Below are 26,237 nucleotides of genomic sequence, written 5' to 3'. Positions count from 1 at the left end.
GCCCACGCCCCCCGCCCGGCCCGGCCCCACCTGCGGGGCCAGCAGGGTCCGCACATGTCGCAGCTGCATCGCGCCGAGCGCCGGGACCGGGACCGGGACCGGGACCGTCGCCGTCGCCGCCGGACCCAACTCGCCCCGCCCCCCGTTGCCCGGCAACCCCAGCGCCTCCGCCGCTGCTGACGTCAGCGCGCCGAGTCCAGCAGCGGCCCCCCCCCCCGCCGCGATACCGGCAGAGCTTGGCTCCGGCTCCGGCATGGAGGCGCTGCGGGCGGCAGGGCGCGCCGTGCTGCGGAGCCCGCGCCTCGCCCGGCACGGCCTGGGGCTCCGCCGGCGGCGCAGTGAGTGCGGGTCACGGCTGCCGAGGAGCGGGCGGGGGCTGCGGGCCGGGGCCGGGCTCAGCTGTGGCGCGGGCCGGGCGGGACATCACCGGTGCCGGTGCGCCGCGGGTGGGGCAAGAAGCCCGCATCTCGGTCTGGCTGGGCCCGGGACGCGGCCGCTGCCTGCCGTGGGGAGCGGTGTGGGGCATGGCTGTGGCCGTGCTGGGGGCCGCGGGCCGGGGCGGGCCGGCGTCGCTGTGGGGAGCAGTGTGGGGCCCGGGGTCCGGGCTCTGGCTGCGGGCAGTGGCAGGGTGGCGGTGCTGTGGGCTGTGGGGAGCAGCCGGGGGCCCGCCGTGCGGGGGACGGGCTGTGGCCGTGCTGGGGGCCGCGGGCCGGGGCGGGCTGGCGGCACTGTGGGGCAGCGCGGGGGCTGTGGAGCAGGCTGTGGCAGTACCTGGGGGCAGGCTGCGGGGCTGCAGGCTGAGGCGGGCAGCAGCTCTGCGGGCTGCTTGCCCGGCCCTCCCTGCCACGCTCCCCTGGCTGCCGGCCTCCTGCCCCACTTTTGAATTGAGGCCGCCCACGCCCGCAGGCTGAAAGGCCTTGGGTGGCTGTGACGGGCAGTGCCGGCGGTGCCAGCTGCCGGAGCGCACTGTGCCCCATCCGCAGACACCCTCCCCAGCCTGTGCAGGCTTTGGCCTCCCCGAACCACCGCACCTGGTTCTCTGCAGGCGCGGACACGCGTGCAGTGTGGCAGGCTTGCGCGTTGCTGGGTGCGGGCTGACTGCCATGCCGCCTGCAGCGAGACCCGAGGCTGACCCCGCAGACCCAGCAGGAGGGCTGTGCCTGGGCATTCTCAGTCATAGCTGCCCAGAGGCTTTATTGGAGTAGCAGAGCTCTCTGCCACATGCCAGAGCCCTGTCATGCGTGTGTACTCAAAGTTCAGAGTGAGACAGTGCTCTTCTACCCTGGGGAGAGATCCCCGAAGCCTGCATGGTACTGAGTGGTGTCCTGGTAGTTGTAATTTGTGCAGGAGTATGCTGTGCAAATAAGGTCTCCTGATTTCCCTGTGGGTTCAGGTTATTCCAGTTATGAGTCAAAGCCTTCTGCAAGTGTGCCAGTAATGTTCAGGGAGCTAATCCCAGCAAAGAGATGAAAAATAACTCTGCAAAGTATTAGCTTAGCATGAACAGTAGATACCTAGGCAATTCCTAGGGAATCGTACAAACCCAGTGTTTGTACCCGAGCGTGTAAATTCTGTGTTCCTGTTCCTACCCTCCTCTGTGGGGTGAATCCCCAAGAACATGAGAGGGAGTCTGTGTCTCCCTGTGTCTTAGCCTTTCTGCATATCTCCTCTCTCACCATCCTCGTGCCCTTTGGGATTTGAAGAGAGTAAATGTGTGCTAATATCTGCTTCAGCTCTCCTTGAAAATTATCACCGGGAAGCCCTTGGCACGAGAGAAGTGTTCGTTTGTGTGTGGCACACTAGTCTGATAACTAAAGCTTTTTCCTCTGATGAGGGAGAACTTTCTGTTGAAGCCAATGGCTTTGTCTTGTGAGAGCAGAGGTTGAATGGGTGCTTCTACAGTGCTTGCTTTGTGTGTTGTCTGCCAACAGTAGTGGTGTCAGACCTGACTGTAGAGCCAGGGCTCCTTCTACGAGCATATCTATGATGTGGCAGAACACGAAGCTGGAGATGCTGAGGACTGTCCCTGGGGAATCTTCCTTGAGTTAACAGACACTCTACCCATTGTTTGTTTTGTTTTGGTTTTGGTTTGCTTTTCTTGACTGCAGCAATGGAGTTTGAAAAGAGAGGACACAGGAAACAGAAGACGGTCCCCTTTTAATTCTGTGACTTGCAAAGTAATGCACATGGGAGCTCTCGTAGGATCATAGAATCGTTTAGGTTGGAAAAGACCTTTAAGATCATCGAGTCCAACCAATGATCCTTCTCCATCTGTGCATTGCATCCATCCATAAAATGTGTTTTCCTGGAAGCTAGTTTGCATCCTTGAAATACCAGTCAGAGCTCTTCCTTAATACAGAATCCTTGTGGTGCAGTTGCTTCCCAGTCACCTCAGCTTGGACCACGAGTGCTGGACAAGCTACCCCCTCGTGGCAGCCTGCTGCTGCAAATGATAACTACCAGAGGGTTTGGCTTTACACTGTGACAACTTGGGGATTTTGATCTGACTGAGTGTGGCAGCAAATGCTGCTGTTGCCGAGGAGTGCCAGCGGCTTTGGGGGGCTGAGATGAATTCAGTAGAGAGCACATCCTGCTTGTAGTGAAGTAGATGAGACCTGGAAGTGCAAGGTTTTTGCAGATAGCATCTGAGGCCCTGTGTAGGAGCTTAGTATCTGTTCTGACAGAGCCGGTACCTCCGGGGATGGAGGACTGAAAGCTTTGGGGGTGAACTGTCCTCTCATTCTGTTCTTCTTCCAAGAATGACACAGAACTGGGAGAGTGCCCTGCTGGGAGCAGTGAAGTTGCAACAAGGTCAGGTGGACTAGCTGTGGGGCCACTGGCATGTGGCTTATGCTGCTAAGGGATTTTGTCTTTGCAGAGCTTCCTGAGAGCTGGGCTGATATGCAGGAGCCGCTGCTTGATGGGATGTGCTTCACACTCAAGTATCTAGGCATGACACTGGTAGAAAAACCCAAAGGAGAAGACATGGCTGCTGCTGCCATCCGCCGGATTGTTGCCACGGTGAGTCCTGGCCCTGGGGCCCTGCTGTGCTGGGGTGGAGAAAAGCCAATTCAGAGCCCAGCCCCTGGACTCTGGGAAGTGTCCATGTCCCAGCCCCGAACCCCAGCTAGGAACTGTGCTGTTCTCAAGTGGAGGGTGGCATACAAGAGGCTGGCTGGTTTCTGCCTGCGTGCTGTGGGTGGAGCTGTCTTCCTGCAGGACAGCTGCCACTGCCTGCTCCCACACCAGGAATGCAGCTAGGAGCAGAGCTGTGTCTGTCACAGCATGGAGAGGAGGGTGAAGTACTGGGGGAGGTGGGGCCTGTCCTTTCCTGTATGCATGGCAATAGTGTGAACAGATTCCAGGGGTGTTCTGTGCAGGGCATGCCTGATCTCCAAGCTCTGCTTTCCCATCCCTACGGCAGGAGACTCTGCAGCAAGGGTCCAAGTGGGTGGCACTCTCTACAGAGTCTGGGGTACTCCTGCCAGCGAGGGGGGTGAAGACCCTTGCCAGATTTGCAGAGGTGTCTGGTGTCTCCCCACTGCCAGGCACGGGTGGGAGCTCGCAAGTTCCAGAAGGTGATTCTGACAGTGTCTCCAAGGGGCATCTCGCTGCAGGATGCAGACACAAAGGAGATGGTTGAGAACATCTCCATCTACAGGTGGGCATGGCATGTGGAGGGCCTGGGTGTTCCCCAGCAGCCAGCTGGAGACTGATGGGATCTTGAGTAGCCAGGGAGGGCTGGGCCTTCTGTCAGTGGTACCTTCAAGCTTAGGTCTTCCTTTGGCTCCCTGAGGCCCATGCCCTCTCCCTGCTGTGCCACACCCTTGAGTTCTGGGTCAGTCCATCTGTCTTCTCCGTGGGCCCTGCTTGTCTCTTCTGGCATTCAAGCAGGATGTTGAGGCTGGTGGTTGGAAAGCCCCCACAGCTAGGGCAGGGCTGCATGTCTGGCTCTCTCCACTGACACGGGACTGCCCTTCTGGCTGCAATGGGGTGAGGGTGCCGTGGACTGCAGCTTACTCAGGCTGGATAAAGGCAGTTGCTGTGAGAGCTGACGTGGGCTTTTTGTACTGCTGCCAGATGTGCTTTGGCTGGGTTGGATGTCTGTGGGTGCTGGGTGTGAGGGGAGCATGGCTGCAGTCTGGTGGCTAGATGGAAAGCAGAGACAGGTCATCTCCTTGGTACAAAATTGGGGTCTCAGCACCAGAGCTGATGTGCCAAGGTAGACCACCCTACCTCCTGGCCTCCAATCATGTCCTTGGAGGCAATTGTCCACCCTTCTGTGCTCCTTTTGCATCAGTGCTTGAGTTCATGCATTGGGGTTGAACTGGGCATCAGCGGACCGAGGAGCACACTGAGGCAATACAGGAGGGAATGCCTGTGGATCCAGTGATCTCTTTCTAGCTGTAGGTGCCAGGCCCTTGCTGGGGGGTTGGGCTGCCTGATCATCTGGGGCAAATGAAAGCCTCAAGCTGTCAGCGCTGCTTGTTGGTGTGCCGGGAACACAGCAGAAGACCTGTGCTGGGGTCCCTTATTGCCCTAAGCAGCTGCTCTCTGCCTGCAGGATCTCCTACTGCACAACAGACAAGCTGCAGAACAAAGTCTTCGCTTATGTTGCCCAGAGCCAGGAGAGCGGGGCACTGGAGTGCCATGCTTTTCTCTCACCCAAGAAGAAGATTGTAAGCACTTCCCTTCTGCTCTTGGCTCCATGAGGTAAGGGTGGGAGCAAGGGAATTCCTTCTCCCCCTTCAGAGACAGGAGGAAGGCCCTTGCTCCCTGTGCACATCAGCTGGAAACGGAGCCAGGGAGCACATGTGTGCTCACATGCTGCAGAGGCGGGTGGTGAGCAAAAGGAGGTTCTTCTGTCCCAGCTCCTCTGAGATCTCTTGGGGATGGGTGGCCCACATGGGTAGACAGATACAGCATCAAGCTGTCCTGTGTGCATGCTCTGCAGGGAAAGGCAGCGAGGGAGACCTGGGGGCTCTCGGGTCTCATGGCAGAGGGGTTATTTTGGCTTGAGGGCCCAGACAGAAGCAGACATTTGCCTTCTTTCTTGTCCACAGGCCCAGGCTGTGACTCTGACTGTGGCCCAGGCCTTCCAGATGGCACTGGATCTCTGGGAAGCAGCACATGCAGGTAGGAGGAATTTCTCAAACACGTCCCTCTGCCTAGCCCTGGGATTGGGGTCTCCAGTGTGGGACCCTCTTTTGGGCTGTGTGGAGGAGAGATGGCTCGTGGCCTGGCTGGTGAAACACACCAAGCAGGGAGTGTGTTGTCCCTGCTGTTGTGTTCTCTGCCACTGCCCCACCTGGGGAGCCTGCCCTACCTCTAGCTGGGGTGGGGGTGTCCCTGCTATCTATGCTGAACTCTTTTGCCTTCTGTGGTACCTACCCTGAGCAGTGATTCCCCCCTTTGTTTGCACCTTCCCCCTAGCACAGCAGGGGTATCTGTCCCTTGACCACAGTCCTGCCTATACATCCCCTGCTGGCCCTTCTCCAGGTTGCAGGCACTAACTCTGCTGCTTTTGCCCTGTCCCAGGCTCTAGGCAGGAACAGCCCTTTCACCCTTCATGTGTCTTGGAGAGCAGTGAGCCCGGCAGACCAAGTGAGCCAGCCCCCCCGGGGAGCCCTCCCTTCAGACACCAGTTTGGGGTACAGTATGTACAAGTCTGGCCCATGCCCAGGGCTGTCTCACATTAGAGCAGGAAAAGAGTAATCCTTACACCATTCCCTCCTCCTGGCCTTCCAGGACCCTGTTGGTATCTGTGCAGCCTCCCTCACACATGGTGGCCTGACGTGAAGAGGGGCACTTTGTGCTCTGTCTGGGTCATAAGGCAGGTGTGTTCCTCAGGTGGTCTTTGCTCCAGGAGCTCTCTTGGCAGGCCCAGCATTGCAGCAGCTCTCAGCCCTGCTCTGCTGGCACTGTCAGACAGGGAACTGGGACCTGTTCTGCACACTTGGTGCCATGGCTAGGGGTGCAATATTGTCTCTGAAGGAGAGGAGCCTTTGGTCATCAGCTTGCCAGCCTGTGCTAAGGCTCAGCCCTGCCCACCCGCATTACACCTACTGCATGTCCAGAGCCAGTCAGAGCCTTGCCGGTCTCACTGTGTCCCTGCCCAGGAGCCTTTGGACACTTGGTCCTTGGCCTCATGCTTCCAGTGCTGACCCAGCCTGGCAGTGCTTGGGGTCATCCTTGTTTACAGCCTGCTGCCGGGTGGTCCTCTGCCTGTCCCTCCAGCTGCAAGTTGTGCTCACCCCACTCCTGACACTGGACAAAGGTGTGCTGTGTGCACCAGCTGTCGCAGCTTGGTGGCTTGTTCCCTGCTCACAGCCTGTGTTTGGTGATCTGCTGGCTGGAGGGGATATGCGTGGTCTGTCTCTCCCCTTGTGTGGCTGTGTGCCTGAGCCCTGAGGATTTCAGCAGCTCAGCGCTGCAGGTGCCATCTTTCCCCCTGTTGCCTGTAGGAACCCTTTGTCTGTCATGCATGGTGGGTGACTGTGCCTTGTGAAGGGGCTGGGGACTGCCCTGCTGCTCCAGAGAAGGCTCTGAGCAGCCCAGCCCCACTCCTGGCAGAGACCTGCCCAGGCAGCGAGGTGTCATGGTGTTCTGTTTTGTTCTGTTTCTTTCTTCGCCAGGAGGAAGAGGAGGAGGAAGATAACATCTGTGAAACCATATCTGGGTAGGTGGTGAGCTGCTGCTTGTGTTACAAAATCACAGAATCCCAGAACAGTGGGGGCTAGAAGGGACCTCTGGAGCTCATCTCGTCCCACCCCCTGCTGGAGCAGGCACACCCAGAGCAGGGTCACAGGACCGCAGCCAGGCGGGGTGTGAATGTCTCCAGGGAAGGGACCCCACAGCCTCTCTGCGCAGCCTGTGCCCCTGCTCTGGCACCCTCACAGGGAAGGGGTTTGTCCTCATGTTCAGGTGGAACTTCCCGTGTTCCAGCTTGTGCCCGTTGCCCCTTGGCCTGGCGTTGGGCACCACTGAAAAGAGCCCGGCCCCATCCCCCTGACACCCGCCCTTCAGATATTTATAAGCATTGATGAAATCCCCCCTCAGTCTTCTCTTTTCCAGGCTGAACAAGCCCAGGTCTCTCAGCCTTTCCTCACAAGGCAGATGCTCCAGCCCCTGATGCCCTTGGCAGCTCTCCGCTGGACTCTCTCCAGCAGTTCCCTGCCCTTCTTGCACTGGGGGGCCCAGAACTGGACACAGCACCGCAGATGTGGCCTCACTCAGGCAGAGCAGAGGGGGAGGAGAACCTCCCTCACCCTGCTGGCCACGCTCCTTTCCATGCCCCCCAGGACACCGCTGGCCCCCTTGGCCCCAAGGGCCCGGTGCTGGCTCAGGGTCACCTTGCTGCCCCCCAGCACCCCCAGGACCTTCTCAGCAGAGCCACTCTCCAACAGGTCCCCCCCAGCCTGTGCTGGTGCAGGGTGTTGTTCCTCCCCAGGGGCAGGACCTTGCACTGGCTCTTGCTGAATTCCCTGAGGTTCCCCTGGGCCCAGCTCTCCAGCCTGTCCAGGTCTCGCTGGATGCCAGCACAGCCTTCTGGTGTATCAGCCGCTCCTCCCAGCTTGGTGTCATCAGCGAACTTGCTGGGGGGATGCTCTGTCCCATCGTCCAGGTCACTGATGAATGTGTTGAACAGGACAGGACCCAGCACAGACCCCTGGGGAACACCACTAGTGACAGGCCTCCAGCCAGGCTCTGCCCTGTTGATCATGACCCTCTGAGTTCTGTTGTTGAGCCAGTTCTCTGTCCATCTCACTGTCCCCTCATCCAACCCACACTTCCTTAGCTTGCCTGTGAGGATGCTATGGGAGACAGTGTTGAATGCCTTACTGAGGTCGAGATAGACAACATGCACTGCTCTCCCTTCATTGACCCAGCCAGTCACACCATCACAGAAGGCTATCAGGTTGGTCAAGCATGGTCCTGCCTTGGTGAATCCAAGTTGACTGGGGATGACCTCCAGGATGAACTGCTCCATCACCTTTCTGGGAAAGAAGGAGAGGCTGCATCAAGGATCTCTGATGTTCAGAGATCTCTCTGGTGAACCCTGTCTTGTTTCCTTCTCTATCCCCCATGCAAGGGGAGCTGCTGGGGCCATGGGCATGGTAGGAGCATGCAGGAGATCTGCATAGGAGCAGGGCGGAGCTTCCTGCTGCTCTCTCCGCCTCTGTCAGCTGAGAGATCAAGTGCTGCTGTGGAGGGGCACTTCTTGCAGTTCAGCTTTTGTAGTGGAGCTGTTGGGGATAGGTGCTGACCCGCAGGATGTATCCAGAGATGTTACTTGCTCTGTTGCTGTCACTCTTTTCTGAGGTCAGCCTATCCAGACATGCTTAGAATCATAGAATCGTTTAGGTTGGAAAAGGAAGACCTTTAAGATCATAAAGTCCAACCATTTACCTAGCACTGCCAAGTCCACCACTAAACCATGTCCTTAAGCACCACATCTACATGTCTTTTAAATACCTCCAGGGATGGTGACTCAACCACTTCCCTGGGCAGCCTGTTTCAATGCTTGGTGGCCCTTTCAATGAAGAATTTTTTTCCTAATACCCAATCTAAACCACCCCTGACACAATTTGAGGCAATTTCCTCTTGCGCTATTGCTTGTTACTTGGGAGAAACAACCAACACCCACTCGCTACAACCTCTGTTTAGGCAGTTGTAGGGAGCGATAAGGTCTCCCCTGAGCCTCCTTTTCTCCAGGCTGAACCCCGCCAGCTCCCTCAGCTGTGCCTCTAAGACTTGTTCTCTAGACCTTTCACCAGCTTTGTTGCCCTCCTCTGGACACACTGCACTGCTTTAATGTCTTGTAGTGAGGGGCTTCTCAGGTGGGACTCAGAGTTGTCCCTCTCCTCCCACTGATTTCCCTGGGGCTTGCCAGGATGGAGGCCTGCTGATGCTGACTTCTGTGTGGACTAGTGCCTGGGGCTGAGCTTGGTGGTGTCTGTCATGTGCTTCAGAGGAGCTGATGGTGCCAGTCCCGCAGTGGAGGATTAACTCAGAGGTCCTTGCAGCAGTGCCTGTGGTGGTGGGTGCGAGAGGCCTCTTCCGTTGTGGCTGTTCACCATGTGCCTGGCAATTGGCACCTGGATGGGGTCTGTCAGAGCTGCAGGGCTGAGCCTGGTCTGAGCTGGTGTCAGCTGGGAACCAGTGCATGCACAGACTGGAGCAATGGATGTGGCCCTGTGAAGTGGCAGCTCCTGATGGGAAGGAGATGTGGCTTTGCAGCCTCGGGACAGGCTGGCCTGGGGAAAGGGTTTGGTAGCAAGTGGGCTAGGGCCTTCTGCACTGAGTGCCTGGTACTGCGGTGCCATGCCTCGTCGTCAGGGTCATGAGCATGCCGTGTCTCTCAGCAGGCCTTGCTTGGGGTATGATGGGTACTCTGTTCTCTTCCAAAGCAGCATGGAGGAGCTGGGGAGGGGAGCCCACAGCCCAGCAGGTAAGTCCTTTCCTTCAGTGCTGCTTTGCTGCATGAGCAGCAAAGGGGATCCCCTCTGCAAGGGGAGGGGGCTGATAGCTCACCTGGGAAGGTCTGCTTCCCCTCCCAGGCTGTGCTTGGTTCCAACTGCACACCTCACGGACTGGTTCTTCCTCCATCTTGCTTTTCAGAGTCAGCACCTCTCGTGCCCAGAGCAAGCTCGCCTACTGCACAGCTACTGTGCTACCACTCGGGGCAAGCCCCAGACAGCTGGCAGGGGCTGGCAGGGGTTGGAGACCTCACTACTGCTGGCCCCAAGACTCCCCTGGGCTAAGCCAAATCTCTGCAACAATGGACCAGCCACTCAGGACTCACCCTGTGCCTGCACCCAGGCCAGACAACACCTGCTCCTGCCCCTGGCACTGCCCACCAGGCACGGGGTCTGCTGGCACTGCTGCCCTGCAGTGCACAGACTGCGACACCCGCTCCTTGTCCTGCTCTCTGCCTGCATGAACCGCCTCAAACTGCAGCTGCTCCCAGCTCGGGCTGGGGGACCAGTGCTGCTTGCTCGGCCTGCCCCCAGTGTGCGCAGAGCCACTCCCGTGCTCTGAGCCTGCAGGATGCAGCCAGTGCACCTGGGACTGCACTGTGTCTGACCTGCCCTGCTTGTTTTTCCTGCCTTTGCTCCTTTGGTGCCAGCTGAGGCTGAGCAGCCCCCGATGATGATGGAGGACTTCCTCTGCACGCATGACCCTCAGGCAGCAATAGCTCTTGGCCTGGAGGTGTGAGTTTGGAAGGCCTTGCCCCTGCAGTTCAGCCCCATGCCCTCTGATGAGCTAAATGAGCTGGTTTTTAAAGGAAAGCTCTGCCTTTATAGGGAAATAAACTTGATTTTTTTTACTGTTGTTGTTCGGGTTTGAGTGCTGGATGGGGTGCCATGCACAATGTGCAGGGTGCTGTCTCTGCTGCACTGCCAGCAGTGAGGCTTCATTGCCTGCAGCAAGGGCCTGGGCTCTGCCCTGAGCTCATGGAGCCTGCAGCTGCCCTGCAGCTCTCATGTCTTCATCTGCTGGCCCTAAGGGAGCTGTTCCCCCTGTGCTGAGGGCTGCTGGGGCCCAGGGTGGCCCTTGTTACCTGGCGGGCAGCTGGTCCAGGCTGTGCTGGACTCATGTGTCTTGAGCATCTGTGAATGTCATATGCACTGATGGGAGCCAAGAACTGACCATGCTGAGGCCTGGGAGGATACAAGTGCCCTGTGAGCAGGTTTCAACCTCTCCCTGTGTGCCTGCTCTGCTCTGGGGTGCCTTTTTCCTGCTGCACACCTGGCTGTGGTCTGGAGACACGGGCAAGCCATGCACTTGGTTTCCTTCCCCAGGTAGAGCGGGGAGGCTGCAGCCAGCAGGATGTTTGGTTTCTCTGGCAAGTAACAGTTTGCAGCCGCTTTCTGGCTGAGGGCCTTGCTGCACATTTCCCCTTCTCAGGCTGGTGACACTGACAGCCCCAGCTGAGCAATACTCAGTGTGCAGCCTGCAGCAGCAGCGCTGGTCTCCCAGCGAGTGCTGTAGGCAGGTGCTGAGGGGAAGGCGAGCACTCTGGGGAGGCTTGGGTCCCTGCAGGTCAGCCAAGAGCTCTGCGCTGTTTTATGATTTGCAGTTTTGCATGTTAGGGCCTGGTCCCATGCCTTTCCTCCCACAGCTGAGGGCACAGACCAACCTGTAGATGTTACTGGGGTTGTTAAGGTGAGGTGGTCATTGTCAGTCAGGGCCTCAGCTTCCAGCACCGAGGGATGGCTGGCCTGTTGTTGGTGTAGATTAAACAGCTCTTGATGTGGCTTCCTGCCCTGCGCTGAACTAGGATGCTTGGTATTCATGCTGTCCTGCAGCCGAGTACTGGAGGTAGTGCTGAGGGGTGGACAATGCTGCTGCTAATGCTGGCACATGCTGACTGGTTCACTCACCCTTTGCTTTTGTCCTGTGAATAATTGTTCATCATCGCTTGCCACTGGGGAAGGCAGTGGGCTCTACCCTGCTGCCTGGTAGCTGTCACAACTCCAGACACAAGTGTTCCAAGCAGTTTAACAGCCGCTCTCCCTGGGACTCATGGTTGCTGCAGTGTGCTCTTTGCTGTGACCATGCTGAACGCCACAGCCCTGTATGGCTTCTTGCAGGCCTTCACAGATGCCACTTCTGCCATTCCTCCTGGCTTATATAGGGGTGTGGGGGTGTGTGTGTGGGTGTGTGTGTGTGTGTCTGTGTGTGCTGTGTGTCTGTGTCTGTGTGTCTCTGTGTGTGTCCCTGTGTCTGTGTGTATTGGTGTCTGTGTGTGTCTCTGTGTGTGTGTGTGTGTGTGTGTGTATTTTCTGAGGGGGTATGTGTCTTTTTTGCCTCAACACTGCACCCTGATTTTGCATTTAATGTGACAGACTTCTGTACTCCTTTTTTTTATTTGGCCACAATCCCAGCATTTTAACATACCTTTTTTTGGTGCCTCCCGCAGTTCCTCAACTCTGCTGCAGTCATGCTCCTTTGTTTCTTTGTGTGCGCCTCTGGTCTGGTTAAAGAATTCATTACAATAGGCATGTGTGTGCTCTGACCCTCCAGAATAGCACCTCTAAACATTTTCCAGGGCACTAGAGCTTTTTAAAACCTCTTGTATTTCCATGGCAGCCCTAGTTTTTTTAAAACTTCCCTAAGAAACAAAATTTAGTTGGCAAAACAAGGCAGTATGTCTCTCTGGAGCTGTGGCCATGTTCCCTACAGCCCACGTTACAGCACAGCAACACTTGCACCCCACCACCATGTTGCTTTTGCTCCTCAGGTACCCCTCTCCTCATCTGACCAGGTAGCAGCATAGCCCTCTCCGGCCAGCAGCCTGCTGGGATCTGGCCTCATTCTCCTTCGTGGCCCTGCCACCAGGGTATCTCTGCAGCCTGTTTTGTTTGTGCAGAGTAAGCGGCTGCGATGCCATCCTCAGTGGGACAGTCTGTACGTGCAGCTTGTCCAGCAGTATGACATGGCTCAGCATGCAGCACTGTCACTCCCTCGAGAGCCAGCGAGGTGTGCGGGACGACCTTAGAGAACCTGCAGCTCTTGCACGGCGTGAAAGAACAGGTCTCCTTCTGAGGGCCATACACATATTTAAGAAGCGCCGATATGCGTACGTGCGCTCGCACCACCCCCACACCCACCCACAACTCTGCAGGGACAATGCTGCCTTTGAGCCAGGATGCTTTTATTGAAAAGACCCTGCCACAGGGAGTCGCTTATCCTGTCCCTTTCCCACCTAGTCCTGCAGCAGGAGCTGAGCAGCACCTGGAAGGAAGAGTCCTGAAAGTGCTTTACTGGGAGGTTTATTCCTGGAAGACGCTGGATCCTGTGATGCTTGAGTCCAGGGCTGCAGAGCCAGCACCGCAGCTCAGTGGCAGGCTGCAGAGCAGAGCACGGAGGGAGAGCCCCAGCCAGGGCACCAGCTGCCATCTCTGCAGTAGAGAGCCTCCTCAGATCACCTTGTTCACTCCTGCCTTGGGCAAGAGGGCACGCCTGGGCCCAGCCTCAGCCTCAGCCACAGAGCACTGCAGACACCCCGTGAGAGACTTCTGCCTGCAGGCTCTGCGGAGCAAACAAGCACAGCCCAGACATCACCTCTTCACTAGCCCCAGAGTGGTCATCGGCTCTTGTTGTCCTTGCATGAGCAGGCAGGCTGGGCAGGTAACAGCGAGCCAGCTCTGGGCATTCAGGCCCAGCCCGTGTTACATCAGCCAGCCTGGTGCAGGCCACGGGACTAGCTCTGGGAGAAGAAGCATCAGCAGTGACCATACCCCAGCAAGACAGGAGCCAGGAGCAGGATGTGACGCTGTTGAAGCTAGGGTTGATGCCAGAGTAGTGATGAGCTCTGCAGCACACGTCCTGCTGAGCCCACTGACACCTTGCTGGGCCTCAACACGTTACCTTCTCCTGGCAGCACAGGCATCGCGCTGCCTACAGGGTGTTCAGCAGCTCCCCCACAAACAGCCTGAATGTGCCAGGACTGAGCTCTACTAGCAAAAGAGCCAAGCCACGGCTGTGCCCTGGCGCTGCCTGCTCCCATAGCTCTGTGGGGCTCACATCACCCCACTGAGCGGCTCCTACCAGCACGCCCTGCCCTGGCTGCATGCTCTTCAGGCCAGCCAGGCACTGTGGCAGCACTAGCTCCTAATGCTCGTTTGTGTCTTTGTCCCCTGCAGCAGGGAGAGGCCTTGAAACCCCTGCATGGAATGATGGAGTGCAGTGGAACCCCATCCTCTAGCAGGGATCCACTCTTCAGCTGTGCTGGCTAGGCCCAGCCCCACAGACAAACCCTCCTGCCACCCGGCCACGACTTCCCTGGCAGCCCTGGGATGAATGCCGGCACTGCCCTATCCCCTCAGTCTCAGGGCCAAAAGGGAAGCAGCTCCTGCCCTCCGCAGGCAGCCCTGCGAGCCCAGACACAGCGGCTGAGAGCAAGGTCTGCCCCAGGCTGCCTGCCGGACGGGCATCTGGTGCCACGCGGTTGCCCCCAGGCCTTTGGCCAAGCCAATGTGCAGGGATGTTGCCTCCCCTCAAGCCAGCACACCAGCCGCTTTGCTCCCCTAGGCTCGCCCTCCTGGGCTTCTGGTGTGGCCCACCCCCCCTTTCTCAGCTCTGCGCTCCGCAGTGGCAGGGGAGCGAGGCCAGGCATGCGGGATGCGTGGGGCCGCGCACTGCATGCACAGCTGCGAGCCGGCTCCATGCACATCCCTGGACAGGCGCCCTTGGGAAAGCGTAAGTTCTGATACATGGATCTTCGCATGCAGAGTTCCAGGCTGGGTGCCTGGTGCTGCCTCTTCTTCCAAGGCCTGCTTGGCTCTGGCAGGATGCCCAGGACCCCAGATGCAGAGCTGGTGCTGTACTTATACCTCGATTATATTGACCGAGGGAGACTTCTTCTATGAGAGAAAAATCTGCTTTCAGGCCCTGCTTTGCTAAGCCCCTGGGATGCAGACCTCCCACGGCAGAGCCCCCAACCTCCCACGGCTGGCACTAAGACCAGCAGACCTCCTCCACAAATGGGCTGCCAGCTGCAGCTGAGCCCTCTGCCCTGAGCTGAGGTGTGGGTGATCTGCAGCAGAGACCTGGCTACAGCAGCTCCCTCAGAAGAGCAAGGGAGCTAACCCTGGAACCCTGGCCTTTTGCATTTATATGCTCTCCTAGCAGAAAGGTTCAGGTTGCTCAGCTGCATCACCTGGTGCCTTGATTTGTGGAAAACCACCAAACACCCAGGCTCACACAACCCTGAAATAAATTAGCAGTGTCTCTCCTGAGTGTGTGATTACTGACTCACTGCACACCAGGTGACGAATCTGCTTTTCAGACAACACCTCCAGGTGAGTCCCTTCAACCACACACTTGCCTCCCCAGGAAGCCTTTCTGCCCACTGCTGTGCCCCAGTACTCCTGGGTGAACCAGCCTCCCCTGCTCCTCACTCTTCAGCCTCCAGGGCTTGCAGATGTCTGGTGACTTCCATCTGCTCCTTAGTGGTAGCCACGCTACACCTGATGCCACTGGACAGGAGGCAGGCGCAGGGTCAGAGCGGAAAAGTTAAGTGAGGGGGTAAGAGGACATTTGCCATGGGGCAGAGAATCCTCAAAGCATGGGATGACTGGCATGGAGGGACAGATGAGGTCTGCTGAGTGCCAGGCACGTCTCACTGCCATTCCCTCATGACAGCTCTGGCATGTGCCAAGGGAGCTAAAGGCTGCAGGTGGCGAGGTGGATGTTCTCAAAAACTGTTGCAAGCATGAGCAGGCACTTTCCGTTACACTAAAAGGAGTGTACTCATTGAAGAGCACAGCAGATACATGAATTCAGAGAAGTTGCTAGGAAGTGAAGGGGTCCTGGTTGCTTGCATGTTTTATAGCTCAGCCCTTTCACACTGAAGCAGGGTGCAGAAGGTGAGTGCCCCCATGGCCACACTTCATAACAGGGCTCAGATCAAGAGCTGCACTGTTGTCTGCTACTTTACAGCAGCTTGGCCCTGAAGGCAAACAAATGCTTGGCCCGGAGGGCAAGCGAATGCAGAGCTTTTTCTTTTCCATACCTTGTTCCCAGCTTTGTAATTAAGGACTACAAGAATAAACTTGCAGTGTTGTCACCTGCAAAGTGCCAAGGGTATGGTGAATGCAAAAAGACAAACTGAGGTGCATCAGCCCTGTACAGATGCACTTTGCAAGCAGCAGGAATAGGCTGCACCTGCCTTCGCAGCCCTATATGAGTAGGGTCAGTTTGGAGCAGTGATCCAAAAGGATGGACCTTTTTGGCAAGGACTAATCAGGAGGCTAGAAAATCTGGAGGAGGAGGTCTGGGGCCTTGAAGTCCATACAGGAAGTTTCTGCTCCTGACATCTGCTGGAAACCAAGATGTGGAAGGAGAGGGGCAGTTAGGCAACACAGTCAGTAGAGTTCCCACCATCGACAGAGGAGGCAGATGAGACACAGGGAACACCTAAGGCAAGGTCCTGTTAGAGCTTGCGCATCAGGCTTATAAATCATTGTCTTTGTCAAGTAACAAAGGGAGAAGTGTCAGGTGGTGAGGGAATAGCCAGATGAAAGTACTGCTCCTTCCCCATCCATAGCCCAGCACAGTACCTCCATTAGGGTGGGGAAGGGCCTCTGGGGGTCCTTCCCATGAACGACTTGTGTGGTGATGACCTTGAACAGGCCCCAGTGAAGGCAGAAAGCAAGCAGTGATAGACCAGTGCAGGAACCACAAGAACAGCTGCCCAGCTTGTCTGCCTCGTGCCTGAACAGGCTGGAGTTAGACCTGTCTATGGGATGCAGAAGAGGTGCAGCCTTGGAGCAGCATGGTGAAGGGGCTGTTACAGTGCAAGGACAAGTACCACCCTGCCATGTGGGATCCATCCCAGCTGATATATCCTGCTGTGTCTACCAAAGTTTCTCCTGCAATCTCCCATGGGGCACACACACTGCCCCAGAGACACCAGGGCTCACTGCACCCTAAAAACCCTCAGTTCTTAGGGTGAGAGCATGAGCTGGGGTGTTTGTTTCTGGAGGTAGCCAGAACCTGTCCAGGCAGCTAGCCACAGCAGATGTCATATGCCGTCCCTCCTGCCAGCCCTCCCCACTCACCTTGCTCCGCAGCAGCCCTCCGCTCGGTCGCTCTGGCGTGCTGTGCTCCGAGGATGGCTTTGTCTTTTCCTTGTTGTTGTTGGAGTCGTTGTCCTTGATGATGTCATACTGTCTGCAGAAGAGGGCAATCACGGCTGCCAAAAGACAGGGGATGAAGGACTCCCTCACACTTGCTGCCCACTGCCTCCCCTCCCTACAGCATCCCAGCTGGAGAGCAGTCAGGACCAAGAACCCTGGCATGCTGGTCACCCACACCTTCCACCTGCGTCAGCCTGGACCACCCCAGACACCTCTGCATGTATGGCCAGGGCAGTCTCCTTGGGCAAGAGAGGTACATGTGACTAAAGCCATCAGGGCACATGTGAGGGGCTTGGTGCCTACAGCTCTGCAGCTAGGACTCTGAGGCCAAAGACAAATATTGAGGCACTTGGAGAGGGACAGCCCTTGAGGTCAGGGAGCAGCTGAGTGGGTTTCTGAGTGCCTCCAGCAAGGCACTGAAGTTATTGACTCAACGCTCATCACCCTCACAAAAGCCAGCCCTTGGCTTTGTCCTGTCTTGCAAACTGACTGTGGGGTCAGTCACCCTGTTGTTGTTTTGCAGCACCCATCTCATGCAGCACACATCCCACACCTTCAGACCCTGGATGCAGGACTCTGGAGCAACGCTTTGAACTGCCATCATTAGATGTGTTGGACCCATTCAAACCACAGTGCGTTATCACAGCCACCCACAGACTGGACCTGATTTCTTCCTGTTGGCACTCTGACACACCAACCTGCACGAGGTGTAAGCTAGCAGCAGCCACCTAATATTGTCTTATATTTTCTTCCAGTGCACTAGGAAAGTGTTCAAGGTTAGGACAAGGAGAGATTCCTGCAAGATGCCACTAGAAAATCCACATTTACTGGGAAGGGAGTAGGGGACAAATGACTTCCCATTCACAGAAGCTGCACGCAACCAGTCAGGAGCTGACTGTTATCTCCTAGGCTTCCTTGCCCCCAGGACAACCTGCTCTTTGGTGGAACACTGGCTTTAATCAGGTGCTGTACAGGACCAAATCACCCATCCTACAGTTCTAGCAGATGGAAGCACAGCCGCTACCAGCCAGTGCAGCAATGTTATCAGGTGTCAGACAAGCTAGCTCAGGCCTAACTTACATGATAGTTAATGTCAGCTGGGATGCTCCCACGCTGTAATTCTGTATTGCTTTGGTCCCACATTGTCTCCAGCTCTTCCAGCAGAGCAGTCAGGCCAGCCAGCCCACATGCTCCAGGCCGTCACTGCTGAGCAGTGGTTGTGGGTGCTCCTTTTACCCCACTGGCTGAGCTCCTACAGACTCAATGGACTTACTAGAAAGGATGCCAGACCAATACGCCTCTGCACTCTCTTAAGCCCCAGCCCCCCGTGCCCCCTGGATCGCACCTCTGCCCCAGCCTGCCAGACATTGCTTGTGGCACTCACCTGCCCACATGAGCAGCACAGCCACGATGATGATAATCTCTCCTGTCTGCAGCTGCCTGTCTTTGTCCAGCCCTTCCATGGTGATGTCACCTGCAGCAAAGAGAACCCAGGCAGGGCTGGCAGCAGATACCCTCCCACCAGAACCTACTTCAGGAAGAGCAACACTCAAGGATCTGAGAAGGAGCTCCAGAGGAGAGAGCTCCTCCTCTCGGAAACAAGAACAGGTGTGGGATGACATCTTGGCTGGGGAGAGGACACGCAGCCTGTGGCTTTCCTGTGTGAGATAAACCACCCTCACTACCAAACCCAGTCGGGGATTGTAACACCTTGTTTGGGTTCAAATAGGGACTGCACAATGCATGTGAGTAATCACTGAGGTTACTCCCGATGTAGGGACCAGGGCAGGTTAGGAAGGCCCTGAGTTGGACACAAAAGTTCTGAGAAAAGTCATCTGCTTGCCCTGTTTTACTCCTCTCAAGTCCCCCTTTTATGGCTAGAGCTAGACACAGACTCCTGTGACCAGTGGACCCCCTCTGGGCATCATCTCTTTTGGATTCTTGGATCACCTCTCATGGGCCAGCATGTAGGCAACCCCAAGGCAAGAAGGTGCAACACAGATATGAGTAGGAAAGGAGACTGTGGGCCTCTGTTATTTGTCCTTTGGTAGCTTGCAGGCTGGGAGACCTGAGAGCCTGTTCAATATTTGCTTCCTACAGGCAGTGAGCAGGCCACAGCAGTTGTCCTGTCCATAGCCTGCTTAGCTGAATAGGGTGCCAAGATGTGGGATAGGAGGGCTGTACACCGGGGCTTGGGCACATTTTCATGGCCATAGTGGACACAACAGCAGCTTGTACAACACTGCTACCCATCATGACCCTGTGGGTCCCGAGCCGCCTGCCGCTTAGGGCAGCACCTTCCTTCACTGGCTGCTGCATCCCTGCCCGTGTACTGTGGAGACCTCCAGGTGTGGCTCCACCAGTGGCACCTGGGTGAGCTGGAAGGAGCTGCCTCACCTTGGTTGGAGCTGTTGGAAGGGAGGCGGTCGGTCTCCTTCAGGGTCCGAAAGTGGACACGCTTACTGGCCTGGCTTTCCCCATACAGGCCGATGCTCTGCACCTGGATGATGTAGTCGGCATCCTCCGCCAAGTCCCACAGCACGCAGGCCCGGTTGGTGGTGTTCACCTCCCGGATGAAGCGCTGCATCTGTCCATCTTGCCGCTGCCAGAGTGAAGAGCTGTCATCCCCAGGAGGCTGTTCCCAGCTGCACCAGGCACAGGCCCCTGTCTGCAGGGCTGTGCTGGGCACACTGCCCTTACTCCTCCCTTCCTGGGCAATCATCCACCCCTGGGGTGGGCCAGGCTGGCCAGCACCTTGCTATGTAGCATCCCTGTGTGGCCTGAGAGCCGGGCACCTCCTTGGAGAAGCCACCATCAACTGGGGCTGTGGAGGTGGAGCAAGGCAAGCAAAGAAGGGTTATGTCATGGCTGAAGCACCATCCTTATCCAGATAAATCGTAGGGAAGTCACTGGACGGGCGGCTACCCTCAGCGCAGCCCATGGTCTGCCACCTCCCACCAGGATGGATGGCTCAGACAGGGTGCCCTGGCAAGGGCTGCTCAACAGCAGAAGTGTCCTCAGGCAGGTGCCAGAGGAGCTCCAAACTGCAGCAAGAGGGCTGACATAGGAGCATGCTGGTAATCAGTGAAAGGGGTCCCCAGCCCGCTGGGGACAGAGCCTGGATACCTGCTGTAAGATGGCATAGCCGATGACCACATCTCCTTCTGGGACGTCCCAGGAGACTGTGGCAGAGTTTGCCTTCAGCTGCGTCACAGTCACGTTGACAGGGGATGGTGGCCTGTCTGGGTGAGCCAGGGATGGACCAAGGCAAGGCACAGGAAAGAGGCAAAAAAAGATGTTTTAGAACAGGCACTCACCCCTGCACACCACCATGGGAGGCCTCTCCCACATCTGCCCGTGGCAGGATGTTGGCCAGGGCTACAGGGAGCAGCTTCTCCGGTGAATCTGCCCCCAGGAGAGGAGTGGCACAGCAGGCACACAAGGTTGAGCCCCTGCCAGCAGCAACACATGCACAGCACAGTGCTTACTGGGCTAGTGGGCAGCTGCCTGCTGTGCGTGTGGGAGGTGTGCTGCACAGAGGCTCTCCCTGCCCAGGCAGCTACCTCTCTGTGGCACCTGCTGGCTTTGTCAGTCTTCACTCGCTGGCAAGGACTCCTCCCTGCCTGGCTACTGGTGAGGAACATGCTCACTGCACACCTCACCCTCTGCAGTGTCCTACAGTGGGGAAGGAGGACAGGCTCGCGAGGCATCTGACTTGCTCTTCTCTACAGGGCTTGCTTGCAGTGGCAGACATAGCCCATTGCTCACAATATACGTTCTGCGTAAAAAGGATTAGCAGTGCTGACCACATGCCCAGGCTGCCAGACCCAGCTAAAGACACGAAGGGCCCCCAATAGGCTCCTTCCACCTTGCAGACATTGAAATGGGAAATGCATGAAGGCCTGTCCTGAGCAAAAAGGAGTTACAGAGTTTAAGAGACTGTCATGGCAATTTAAGCAGTCCCTGCAGCTCAAAATCACATGAAAAGTTCCTGCAGCCTGTCCCAGAGTACCGCAGAGACCCTGCTATCAGAGAGGAAATGACATTCGCATTAGCTCTTCACAAGGGCATCTGCTTGCAGATCTGAGGTACCTTCACTGCTGCTCAGATGTTCGTCTGTTGGAAGGTTTACTTCATTCAGCTCCAGCACTAGCAGAAGCAGGGCTGCCTGGCATGACATGCTCCTGCTCAGCCTGGGCACAGAGTAGATTCTTGGCAGGGAAGTCCCGTGTTTCTGTAGGGTCCAGAAAGTCCAAACAAATCCTACATTAATGCAATTCTTCAGCCAAGACTGTGATGGTAAAATCAGGCTCCTCTAAGCTCTAGGGCTGCCCCGTGGATGTGCACATCATGAATGCCTGGCACACCACCCAGAACTGCGTAGGAAGCAGCCCAGACACAGTATTTATATATCAACTGTGACAGAAAAATGGGGCAGCTTGGAATAAACACACTATGCAACTCAATCTGGCCATTTCATCTGCCTGGCATTACTCCCTGCTCTAGAGTGGGGAGGAAAGCCCAATGCAGAAGGCAGAGCTGACTTTCCCAGCAGCGCAATACCATCAGCTGCAAAGCTGGCAGCAACACTTAGCCGTTGCTATCCTCTGGAAAGCTGGCCTGATTGACCTATGGTCTGCATCATCACCATTTTGAGATTTCACAGCACTAAGAGCACGGCAGGATCCTCCTACACAGATACGCAGACCTGCATACAAAGCCAAATTTTGTCTGGAAGTTATACACAGGAACTCATGAAGACACCGAGGCTGCTCTTCGTGTGTCCTCTCTCCTTGTAAACAAGACAGTGTCCTTCTACAAGCTGCTTGTGTAGCACATGTTCAATGTTGTGACTTGTATGGATAGAAAAAGAGCCCCAGAGGGCACCTGAGAACAAGAAAAAAGATGATCGTAGACACCAACAACCACCACAGTTAGTAACAAGGAAAGGTCATTTCTGCAGGTCAACTATTTAAATACTTGCATTCACATTTGAATATACCCAGCTCCATGACAGATCTAACCTAACCAGGCTGTGATTCCCACTCTGAGAAATGCAGTTTTGTGGTCGGCCATGGGCGACTGAGAGAACCCAGAAAACACGTTCTCAGAGAGGCGCTGGGGCTGAGTGCATACCCTACAGAAGCCTACTGCATCACCAGGAGACAGAGTCATTGAAGACAACATGAACAAGGATATCACAGGAGGCTGTGCTCTGTCTTCCAGAACAGGAGGCTGGAAAACTGGAAAGGATTCAAAGATATACTTGAATATCCTTTGTCCCATAAAGAGTGTGTCTCCTTAGAGTTTTGCCAGTGGGACTCTGGTTCATCACTCTAACCTGTGAGAGGGAGTCTCTGAACCATGTCCCTGCCTGCACATCCTTGTCTCCCACAAGCCAACAGCAAAACAGGCTGAATACAGCTGGACTCCCCAGACCTGGCCACTGACTGGGGCATGTGTATTCTGTGCACACAGGAGCTGAGCTCCCCACAGACGTGGTCTGGTCTTCCGCTCCAGCCACTGCCAGTGTGCAAGTTAGCTGCACAACAGCTGAGCTGTAGACAGAACCCTGTCAGCTAGCCAATAACTACTCCCTTGCACTGTCCCAGTGAAAAGCATTTCCAAGTGTGTGCATGTTGGGGGGCTGTAACGTTTCTGCTAGCCTTCAGGTATAAGAAGTACAGTTATTCAAGGCTACCACTATGCTAGTAAATGTAATGAGGTCAAGATCAGCCCAGGAACCCAGTGGTGGAGACTGTTCCAGGAACTACTTTGGTCTGGAACAGCCAGCATGTGCCCAAACCACTCTTGGGCATGGCTCAGGAGCTAGCACAAGCCATGAACCATTCCTAGTAGGAAGCACTGATGACCTCCCTTCTTTGGAACTCATGAGCTTAATGCTATAGATGTGACCAGACCCTGCCAGCTGGCCTCTGGACAAGAACAGGACCTGGTGTTTCACAGGATACATCTACAGTAATAAAAAGCGAAGCTACCTAATTTATACCTAACAGAATAAGAAGAGATCTGAACATGTCCAAAGTGGGCAGCTGGACTTCCCAACCTCTAAGTATATGTGAGGAAATTAAAGGCAGGGTCTGACATCTGTGCGACACAAAAGTCTGTGGGTGGAACTTGTATCAGGCTCCCTCCTCTGCACAAGAATTTTCTAGGCTTCTGCAGGGAGCCCAGCCCGGCCCAGACCACGTTTTCGGGCTGGGGATGCTGAGACACGCCCCTGGGGCTGAGTCACTCTATGATTTGAGAACAAGGGCACTGCATTGATCCACGGGCCGTGCTGCTGGGTCCACATAGGGCTGACAGTATTGCTTGAACTGTACTTAGACAGAGCTTGCAGAGGCCATGTGTAGGGATCTTCGCTCACTGGCAGCAGAAGGGCATCCCAGAGGGGATACCGCCCTGGTACCAAACTGAAAAGCCAGTACAGTCAAAGCCAGCATGATCTGCTATTACACCCAGACCCAATCCCCAAATGACCCAAAAAGAGAGAGGGGAGAGCAAAAGCACGTGGGGACATGGGGGAATCACAGCATGCACGGCCAGCCAGTGCTTCAGACCTCATGTATCGTAAACACACTTTGTGCAGGCTCCAGGCAAGCAGACCTGAACCTGTGTGATAGTGAGATCTGAAGGTGTCCCAGCTGCAGTTCTTCAGTGGAAAATGAGCATCCCTCGGTCAGTTTGCAGTTAGCAAACTGCAGAAAAGACATTTCTGAGCACATGGGATTTGCACACCTAGTAGGAAGAGACAGGACAAGAAGTTTCAGAAGTCAAAACTAGAGAAGTTCACTCTAGAAACACGAGGCAATGTTTAATCCCAAGGAGATGCAAGACGAGACCTCACTGAAAGTTGTTATGACAAGACCTCCAAAGCACAGCTCACACCATAGAAAGCTTTGCGTATGATCCCCACATTAAGCCTAATGTTCTCCACCCTGCTCTGCAGCTCAGGTCAGAGCAGTTTCACACCAGAGCTGTTACCATAAAGATCTGTGAGTGCAAGGGCTCCGAAAAATGTATTCTCTGAAGCCAACTATTGAAAACATTCCTGTAAAGCCAAGATGCTCCAACACCCTGCTGGACTGTCTGGGAAAAGCATGCCACAGTTAAGCCCTGCCCAATGCATTAATAGCTAATGATTTTGCATCATTCATAAGTTATCCAGCTTCACTTTTTATTAAAGCCATATTAAGAAATGGGCACCACCACAGAAAGAGCAATCACTTAAGGCCTGGCACACCCTTTTGTCCTGTCAGTTCAGCAGTGGGTTCCTTTCAGGCCTGCTGAAGAGGCGGGAAGAGTTGGCCCTGTGTGCCGGACCCAGCAGCACTGCAGCCTGGGGCTGGGCAGCAGGGAGGGCTGAGCTGTGGGCAGCTGAGCACTGGACTAGATCTGCCACGCAACCTGGCTTCATAGGTTAGAGAAGGGGCTAGACAGACGCCCCTCAAGAGTGATGTTGGTAGAGGTGGTGCTGCATAGGGACGGGGCACAGCCCCACTGGCACACTCCCCGTCCTGTTACGACTCTGGAGAGGGGACCTCACCTGTCCCTTGGCCCGTGCCCTTGGGACTGCTGCTCAAGGGCACCCAGATGTTTGCCCAACTTATCCCTGCAGTAGGGAGGTAAGCATCGGACTGCACATCTAAAAATAAACGTCCCCTTTTTAACAACCCAGACCGCATTTCTTCCTGAGTCTGTCAGGCCTTGGAGTACATATTTTGCAAGGAGACTGAAAACATGGCAGAACATATTAGAACATGTCTGATACTCGCAGTTCAGTTTAATACATCAGTAACCCAACAAGGGGCAAATAGACAGCAGAAGGCTGCCACTGACACGGGGTCATTCAAATGAGTCAGGGGAAGAAAGGACAGAGGTGTCCTGGGTGCCGGCAGACCTCGGTGTCTTACCAAACACGGGCCCAGAGAGAGCAAGGCAGGAAGGCACACGGGAATGCCTGTCAACCAAGAACCACCTCGCAGCCCAGCACCGGAGCAGCCCTGCCCAGGGTCATTAGCTCTCTCAGGACTCGCTGCTCACTGGTGAGGGGCAAGGATGGGGAACGGGGAAGCCCTCCTCTGCGGGGACACAAGGAGAGCCCGCGTTTCCCCACTACCGCGCCCAGAAGCGGGAAGCTTCGGGGGCCAAAGCTCCAGGCGGCGACTCCAGGTGCCCCCGGGAAAGCCCGGTGCCCTCCACGGAGGGCAGCACGGCCACAAGATCGCACTCCGTCCCGCGGGGAGGGGACGCGACACGGCCGAACGCACGGCCGGTTTGGAGGCCACGGCGCCCCGAGGCCGGGCGCAGTCCCGGCGGCGTTGCCCGGGGGCTGGAGGGGGCAGGGCCGGGCCCCACGGGGTCGCGGCCGAGGCCATGCCGGGGACGGGGGAAGGCCGGCGACAGTGTCCGGCGGAAGGCCCCAGCCCACAGCAGGGGCCGGCGCCCGGCGTCCCGTGCCGGGGCCCAGCGAGGGGCGGCGGACACCCCGGACGGCGCCCGGCACGTCCCCCGCCCGTGGAGCGCCAGTCCCGCGCCCCCGCCCGGCCCCGCCGCAGGCGGCAGCGCGGGCGCCCGGGGCGCGGGGCGGCCCGCCGGGCCCCGCGGCAGCGAGCGGGGCGACGCGCCCCTTCCTGTCCCGTCCCGTCCCGTCCCGTCCCGTCGGCCCGGCCGCACTTACTGGCTCGCACGAGGCAGAGGTCGCAGCTGAAGAGCACCAGGACGGGGTTCAGGAACGCCGAGAAGCGGGCCATGGCGGCGGGCCGGCGCAGGGGCGCCCCGGCCTGCGGCCCCGGCCCGGGCGGCGGCCCCGGCACCTGCCCGGCTCCCTGCGCCGCGGGACGGAGCGGGGCCGAGCCCCGGCCGCAGCGCGGGGTGGGGGCGGAACGACGGCCCGGACCTCCCCCGGCCCGCTCCGCCCAGAACCGCCCCCCGCGCGGCACCGCAGCGGCCCCGGCACCGCAGCGGGTCCAGCGCCGTCCGCCAGCCGTACCCCGACACGGCCGGCGCCGCCCCCCGGAACCGCCAGAGCCGCCTCCGAGCGCCTCGAACCGTACCCCTAAAATCACCAGCGCCGCCCCCCGAGCCGTACCCCCAAACCGCCAGTTCTGCCCCCCACCCCGTGCCGTACCCCATAACCACTAGCACTGCCCCGTGTGCACTACCCCAGTAACCACCAGTGACACCCCAGGCATGCTGTACCCCCAGTAACCAGCAGTGCCGACTCTTCCCCGTGCAGTCTTCCCTCACGCAGTGTGCTAAAGCGTTTTTTGTTACACAACGGCCCTTCTCGCTTGTACGGTCCTGGTGTGGCACTTCCCATGCACCCATGCATTCTTTCACAAGCCCACGGCTCCTGCCTTGCGGGTTTGCACTGAGGCTGCACACCCCATGGTAGCACAACACTTTCTCGGTGCCGTGCAGGGGCTGGCTGCACGCTCTCTCCTGCTGCGATGGTATCGATGTGTGGAGAGGGGCCGGGCACTGTGAAAAAGGATGGTGTGAGTCTCCAGGAGCCTGGAAGGCTCCTGTGCTGGGCAGGCCTCAGGCTGGCTGTCCACTTGCTGT

At 57.0% G+C, this 26,237-nt stretch overlaps 3 protein-coding genes across 15 annotated transcripts in view; 1 reads left to right on the top strand and 2 right to left on the bottom strand.

Moving 5' to 3' along the window:
* IFT172 (intraflagellar transport 172) overlaps positions 1 to 159 on the bottom strand; it is a 44,922-nt gene extending 44,763 nt beyond the window's left edge. For 3 of the 7 annotated variants that reach the window (XR_012659442.1, XR_012659441.1, XR_012659443.1), the window contains exon 1: positions 31 to 159. Coding sequence is in view for 2 of the 7 variants with exons in the window: in XM_075086280.1 (XP_074942381.1) it covers positions 31 to 69 (39 nt within the window). In the remaining 5 variants the exon portion in view is untranslated. The remainder of the gene's footprint in view (positions 1 to 30) is intronic. The other 4 variants (XR_012659439.1, XR_012659440.1, XM_075086280.1 and 1 more) reach the window with 2 other exon arrangements.
* LOC142054150 (low density lipoprotein receptor adapter protein 1-like) lies at positions 49 to 10,335 on the top strand. Of its 4 annotated transcripts, none has more exons than XM_075086305.1 (9): positions 49 to 338; positions 2,879 to 3,021; positions 3,549 to 3,661; positions 4,565 to 4,679; positions 5,064 to 5,136; positions 5,539 to 5,652; positions 6,634 to 6,679; positions 9,366 to 9,451; positions 9,622 to 10,335. In XM_075086305.1, exons 1-9 carry the CDS (start codon positions 254 to 256, stop codon positions 9,762 to 9,764), a joined length of 918 nt encoding a protein of 305 aa, XP_074942406.1. In that variant the 5' UTR covers positions 49 to 253; the 3' UTR covers positions 9,765 to 10,335. The 4 variants fall into 4 exon arrangements, with proteins under 4 accessions (XP_074942406.1, XP_074942405.1, XP_074942403.1 ...); XM_075086304.1 differs by having other exon boundaries at positions 165 to 338; positions 9,414 to 9,451; XM_075086302.1 differs by having other exon boundaries at positions 165 to 338; positions 9,369 to 9,451.
* Positions 10,336 to 12,644: 2,309 nt separating this feature from the next.
* Positions 12,645 to 25,592, bottom strand: FNDC4 (fibronectin type III domain containing 4). Of its 4 annotated transcripts, none has more exons than XM_075086277.1 (7): positions 25,351 to 25,592; positions 20,742 to 20,883; positions 19,776 to 19,891; positions 19,047 to 19,251; positions 18,034 to 18,123; positions 16,572 to 16,705; positions 12,645 to 14,369 (listed from the first exon to the last, which is right to left on the bottom strand). In XM_075086277.1, exons 2-7 carry the CDS (start codon positions 20,827 to 20,829, stop codon positions 14,337 to 14,339), a joined length of 666 nt encoding a protein of 221 aa, XP_074942378.1. In that variant the 5' UTR covers positions 20,830 to 20,883; positions 25,351 to 25,592; the 3' UTR covers positions 12,645 to 14,336. The 4 variants fall into 4 exon arrangements, with proteins under 4 accessions (XP_074942378.1, XP_074942377.1, XP_074942380.1 ...); XM_075086276.1 differs by having other exon boundaries at positions 12,645 to 14,372; positions 25,351 to 25,586; XM_075086279.1 differs by lacking the exon at positions 20,742 to 20,883.
* Between the last annotated feature and the right edge of the window lie 645 nt (positions 25,593 to 26,237).

This window comes from Phalacrocorax aristotelis, chromosome 3, assembly GCF_949628215.1.
Source record: "Phalacrocorax aristotelis chromosome 3, bGulAri2.1, whole genome shotgun sequence".
NCBI lineage: Eukaryota > Metazoa > Chordata > Aves > Suliformes > Phalacrocoracidae > Phalacrocorax > Phalacrocorax aristotelis.
Note: the sequence above shows the minus strand (reverse complement) of the source record. Positions and strands in the feature narration are given on the sequence as shown.

What these genes read in the sequence shown, in the direction of transcription:
- FNDC4 (XM_075086276.1), bottom strand. Translation starts at nt 20,829, where the DNA reads ATGTCATGCCAGGCAGCCCTGCTTCTGCTAGTGCTGGAGCTGAATGAA. An exon ending in GCTATGCCATCTTACAGCAG is followed by an intron (nt 19,252 to 19,775) that starts GTATCCAGGCTC and finishes TCACTCTGGCAG; the next exon opens with CGGCAAGATGGACAGATGCA. An exon ending in TGTGCTGCTCATGTGGGCAG is followed by an intron (nt 16,706 to 18,033) that starts GTGAGTGCCACA and finishes GTCTTTTGGCAG; the next exon opens with CCGTGATTGCCCTCTTCTGC.
- LOC142054150 (XM_075086305.1), top strand. Translation starts at nt 254, where the DNA reads ATGGAGGCGCTGCGGGCGGCAGGGCGCGCCGTGCTGCGGAGCCCGCGC. An exon ending in GGGGCTCCGCCGGCGGCGCA is followed by an intron (nt 339 to 2,878) that starts GTGAGTGCGGGT and finishes TTGTCTTTGCAG; the next exon opens with AGCTTCCTGAGAGCTGGGCT. An exon ending in CTTCAGACACCAGTTTGGGG is followed by an intron (nt 5,653 to 6,633) that starts TACAGTATGTAC and finishes TCTTTCTTCGCC; the next exon opens with AGGAGGAAGAGGAGGAGGAA.